The 6,262-nt window shown below is 39.1% G+C and overlaps 1 protein-coding gene across 1 annotated transcript in view; it reads right to left on the minus strand.

Moving 5' to 3' along the window:
• Positions 1–5,916, minus strand: part of ABLIM2 (actin binding LIM protein family member 2) — a 171,563-nt gene extending 165,647 nt beyond the window's left edge. The window contains exon 1 of the mRNA XM_077814657.1: positions 5,859–5,916. Coding sequence (XP_077670783.1) covers positions 5,859–5,916 — 58 coding nt within the window. The remainder of the gene's footprint in view (positions 1–5,858) is intronic.
• Positions 5,917–6,262: the final 346 nt, after the last annotated feature.

The raw sequence follows: 6,262 nt of genomic DNA on the forward strand, positions 1-6,262 counted from the left end.
ACTTGAGTAAGGATGTTCATGATCAAGCTTTAAGTTTACATCTAAAAGAAATCATGTGTAATATGCTAGGGATGCATGCACAAACTTCGTTTTTCTACGTTTTGTGACTTCCAGCCAAAGATATTTTTTATTACATTTAGTAAATAGCACATTGGGAACTTTCAAGATTGTCAGCACTGAAGGTAAATGTCATTTTAAACCAAGTAAAATCTTATTGTGATAAAAACAAACACCCCACCCCCACCCCCCAAAAGCAACTCCCCACCCACTCTTTATTCTGTGTATGTTCCAGGTTAAAAAGAGTTGCTAGGTTAGTGTCAAAAAGGTATTCTAAGGGTCTTTATCCTGTGCATCATGGTAACAAATAAAGGCTCTAATCCTGCTGTCCTTCTGCAAGCAAATGCCTATTGACTTCCACAAGAGATGCAAGTATATGAAGGCTGCAGAACTGAGCTCATTTAGGCTAGCAAAATATCGAGCAAATTAAAAATTTGCTGCCATCTTGTGATATAAAATAGAAATTGCACCTATTAGGTTGTTTATGCAAAAGGGCATTCCAAAGTATTGTATGAAATGTTGAACACAAACTTTCTAGTTCTTGTTATTTTGCTACAGTACATTTTTTATTTTTACATTTTAATATGTTAGGTAACAGTGTCTTTGGGCTGAATTATTAAATCAAATTGTAACAGGCTTGAATCATGACTCACCACACCCATAGTAGCTTTTCCACCCAGCAACAGATTAATACAGGGAACTAATAGAGTGAACAAGGGAGAGTAAATTACAAACTGAATGTCCCTCTTCTTACTCGGGGGATTCAGCACATCATTCTAAAGTTGCGGGTTTTTTCCCCAAAGTGATTCCAAATCAGCTTTAAAAAGGTTTCCGGTTTCCGTACAGTCTCACAAGAAGAAAACAAATGCAACTTAAAAATAAAATTAAATCAGTGGTGTTATGTCCTCTCAGATTGACCAATAAATTAACTGTGAAAGGGAATTTGGTGTATTTCCTTTTAGAGATTTAGTAAAAGTGCTATCAGCCAATTACCCCTTAATTTTCCTTTATAACTATTTCAGGGCTAAAAGTTGTCTCCCTGTATTTACTCTAATGCTCCGATCCTCCAAATATTTGTGCAAGTAACTTTTTATGTAGCAGTTTTTCAGAGCAGAAAGACATTAATGCAGCCAACCATGCAGATGTTTCCTCTGCGTGAAAATTATGAACATCTTGTCTCATAAATAACTATAGATTTTTATGAAAGGGTTTCCTCATTTGGAATTGGCTGTAGCTGTTGCTTGAACTCTGGATGCTTACATGGAAATTTCATGTCATGTTTATTAAAAAGAAACACTATGGAAAGGTTGTTGTCAACTGCACCCATGCTTACAGTCCCACCTCCTTCGGGGCAGCAAGACTTACTGCATGCAGATGGTTTCCCTTGAATGCTAGCATTGATTCAGAAACGTGCAGTAGGGCCAAGGGCTCTGCATAGCTCCCTGTAATACCTAACCTGCAATGTATCTGGAAATCAACACAGAAGCCTTTTTTGTTACAGTAGGACTCAAAAAAAAAAGGCGCGGGGGGAACCTATCTGGCATGTTCTTGCCATCTTTTTGATGTCTTAGCATTTTTTTTTAACAACAGTTTCCAAGCCATGAGTAGAAATGAAAAGTAAAGAATTATATTTAGCCTAAAGCACAGATATGCAACAAACTGTACAACAACTATAACTTTTTGCTTGCGTTCCATTTTTTAAATCTCACAAGGATGCATTTGACATTCAAAAATAACCATGTTAAACAAGCATGAATGAACAAACAACAAAAACTAACAGGGTGCTTTATTTTCCTCTCAATTCAAAAGGAATTAATTAATTTACTACATTAAAACTGATCAGTGTTTCACCCAACATTCTCTGTGGATCAGAGTAGAAATGTAACCTCTGTGAGGTCATAATAAAACTATGTTTCTTCATGTACCAGAGGAGTAGCCGGATTAGTCTGGATCTGTAAAAGCGGCAAAGGGTCCTGTGGCACCTTACAGACTAACAGATGTATTGGAGCCTAAACTTTCATGGGTGAATACATCCAACGAAGTGGGTATTCACCCACAAAAACTTATGCTCCAATACATCTGTTAGTCTATAAGGTGCCACAGGACTCTTTGCCGCTTTTATGTTTCTTCATATAGTTTAAACACTGTCTCTTTCATCTGGAATACCATAATGATAGAACATGAGAAATAACTCCTTCAGACTAGAGAACGCTTCTTTTATTCAAGTCCTAATACATTTTTAACTTACATGCATTTCAATAACATTTTGAATCTAGTCTCTTTATATAGTAATTCTGATCATTTTACTTTTGTCTTTATGTGTCAAAGTTTAGCTTCAAAATATCAACATATTTTGCTAGCAATATGCTGTCATCCTTTGTGGAGTTTAATGATTATACAGTATATTAGGGCATTTGGCGTAGTATCGTCCTGATTAAAGTTCTCATTTAAAGTTTGAGTGATCACATACTTTTCCTAGATTACTGAACTGAATGAAATTTGAAATTCACCTTTATTTACTCTACACTGAAAATAGCCTCTGCTGAATGGAAATATAGAGGGAGCCCTTGTTGTGTTGGTGACGATAGCATGCATGGAGCCCAAAATCTTGCTGATGTTCTGCTGTGCCTGGATCTGGTACCTCCACAGGTCTGGATGAAGAAGCAGATTATAACTACCCATATTAGAAAGTCACTGAAGGTTCCTGCATCCTTACTTGCTTCTTCAAAGCCCAACGAAGAATTTATTGCATGTATGTTCCCACAAGAAAAACAACAGATTATAAAGAAATGAGTAAAAGTAGGACACATTTCCATAGCATTGCCACATGGGCACTATCTGGTGTCGGGAACTTTATTGCTGATATTCTTGCTAAATATCCATGTGACAGGACACCTTGATCACTGACAGTGCTGCAGCCTGGGGAAGGCTGAGGGCAATTATACATTTTCAGGGGAGTGGATTGTGAGCACCTGGGTGGCAATCACTGGGCTAACAAGGTAACTGGGGAAAATATGAGGGGGAGGAAACAGGAAGCAAGGGGAGCTCAAGAGGAGCTCAGGAGGAAGCTCAGAGAGAACCTTGGATTCAGAAGTGAGGGCTGTAAGGAAGCCTACCTTGCTGTAAGCGTGTATTGCACAAGTATTACTATGTAAGAGGGAAATAAATACACACATTGGTATAAGATAAACAGCCTAGTGTGCATATTTGTGACTGGAAAACCATCTGAACTGGCCAGACAGTGAGGTTCACTGGGTAGCAATGGAGATGTCCTGTGACAATCCAGTATCAACATATTTCTGATACGAAAACTCAAGACAGCCAGAGGAATCACAGGTTACCTACTGAGCACCCAGCAGGAGTGAGGTGATGCTCCAATTAATTCTAGTATTAAATAAGGTTTATTGAATTAGCAGTGACTCATTGAAAAGAAGTAAGATTTTCACTCACATACAACTATTAATATGATGACCATCTATATGGCCCTGATAAGGCTGACCCTGGAATACTGCACTGAGTTGTGCACACCTCAATACTGGAAATATAAAGATGAACAGGAGGGAGTACGTTGTTAGAGCAGTTGAGGTACTGATTTACAATATGGCTGAGCCACAGCTGAGGGGATATGGGATAATCTGGCAAAGCAATGACCGAGGTCTGAAAGAATCAATGGCCATTCCCTAGTTCATATGAAAATATGAACAACAAAACAGACACAGGCGGCACTCCCAGCTTTGAACACCAATGAGCAGCTCTAGTGATGACTACTACTGCACACGCCTGGACGCATAGAAAGTGCAAAGCAGATAAATGAGAGATGGGAATGCCAGTCATTCGTTAAACGTTAGAAGGACAAATGTCTTAGGGCCCTAGCCTAGGACGTGAGAGACCTCAGATCAATTGCCAGCTCTGCCAGAGACTTCCTGTGTGACTTTGGACACATTCCTTAGGTCCAGATTTTCAAAAGTTATTTAGGTGTCTTAAACACCTAAAAACAAAACAAAAACCAATGGAAAGTAAACACCTTGAACTTTTGAAAATCCCACTAGGTGCCTATCTGCATCTTTAGACATGTAAATTACCTTTGGAAATCTGGCTCTTAGCCTCTCTCTGCCTTAATTTCACATCTGCAAAGCAAAGTACTACACAGTACTTCCCTACCTCATCAGAGGGTTGTGAGGATAAATACATTAGAGACTGCGAGGTGCATACTCTGGTAATGGCGGCCAGATAAGCACCCAAAATAGATTTTTCCTTTAAAAATCCTTGAGACCCTCTGGAACTTTGCTGGGTACTGGGGATGTCCCTCTAACTTTCCTGCAGGGGGCTGCAGAGCAGAGCCCCTGCATAGATGCTCCTCCAGCCTTCATTGCCCTTGTGATTCCTTTCCCTCTCCACTGAAGGGAGGAGGAAGACAGAAGGGCTAAGGGATCACGGAGTGGTGACTCCTCCAGGCCTCGCCATCCCTCCCCTTCAAGCCCCAGAACATATCAATCAGCTAGAGGTTTATGTTCACAGTCTTTTTCAAGATAACCCTCTCATGTTAACTGACCCCTCAAAAGATTTTTTCATCTTAAATTTGACAGTAAAATAAAGGGTTAGAGAAGTTTGTCCACTTGGCAATGACCCATCCACAAAAAGACCTCAAAATTGCATCCAGTTCTCTGGGGGTTTGAAATCTGACTACTTTGCTGTATACTAACTACTGACTTCCTAAAGAGATCTTTTATACTGACGTTCAAGTAGTGTACTTTCTGAAGTGCTGGGTACAGTTCTTCCAAGGAATTCTTGTCAGTTGTTCCTACACTGCACCGCAGTGAAGCAAGCAGCATTATCCTTTGTTTTGCAGTTTATCTGACATATTTCTTTGCAGTCCAATGAATTACGTAGAAAAAAGCCCAAACAAACTTCATGTTCAATGAAGTCCCCAATTCTTTTCTAAAACTAAAATACAGTAATTTAATGTATTAATCCAAGAGTCCAGATTAGCAATCTTTTATCTTTGCACTATGTAGATATATTAAATATTTATTATTAATAATTGACTGTAGTATCTCTTCCAAAGGCACTAACAGAAGGTTTTGAAGTCTCATTCCGTACTGCCTAAGGATCAAAATCAAGTCGTAGATTTACAGTGTTGTCTGGCATAGGAGACCAGATTCTTAAAACTGTAAGCCTGAAACACCATGTGACACTACTACTGATTCCTGAATACCTTGCACGGGAGATGGCAGAAAAAAGGGAGAGAGGTTACCTTGCACAATGCAAAATAGGCTCGTGCAAACACACACAGTAAGACACAGATACAATGCAAAGTGCTCAGTGCCAAACAGTTTCAAATCTGCCAATATGTTCACATGCAAGATACACAACACACTGCAAGGAGGCTAGTGCAAGCAAGCCTGTTATATTTATGATTAAATAAATGTCTTTAACATTCATCATTTCAGTTCATATGACCGACCCTCTGCTAGTTTTCAACATAAACTGTGGATTTGTACATTTTAGTGAGTTTGCACTGCATAAGGATACTGAACAGCACTCCCAATGTAGCTGCATAAAGTACAACACTTTTCATCAATAGGATTTAATATGAGATTTAAAAACATCTAATATGTTAAATAAAGCCATGGAGTTTTAAAATGGATCACCCATTCAACTACCAACATGAAACGTAGTTAACAGAATGACAGTCATGCTAATTTGTAACTCAGTATTTTTCCAATTAACAAGAATACTTAGTACAATTTAAAATAAAGCAGTTCACATTTAACCATCCTTCTGCACTCTGCAACACTTACATGCAATAGTACATTCTGATGACAATCCACTTAACAATTTAATCACAGAAAATTCCATATGAGAGGAGAGTCATTTCTTGTGTAAATCCCCCAAATGTGGAGTCGTCACACTGTACCTGTATCATCCGGCATTCCAGCATTAATTCAGTCGGTGACACAAGAACTACTGCCAGGCATATCACCACTCCAAGTACCTATAATCTGCAAGGAGCACAGTTAAAGCAGCTGTTGAACACGTGAATTTGAAGAGTACTTCAACAGCCGAGTGAAACTGCAGCTGGGCTCTGCCACTAGAGCTCCTTCCTGAGAGAAATGTGGCAAGGGTCATCTGACTCCTGCAGCTCCCACACATAAACAGGATTATAGCCAAGAACTTACTGCCTAGTAAAAACAGAACTCTACAG

The sequence above is a fragment of the Eretmochelys imbricata genome, chromosome 4 (genome assembly GCF_965152235.1).
Source record: "Eretmochelys imbricata isolate rEreImb1 chromosome 4, rEreImb1.hap1, whole genome shotgun sequence".
NCBI classification, from domain to species: Eukaryota; Metazoa; Chordata; order Testudines; family Cheloniidae; genus Eretmochelys; species Eretmochelys imbricata.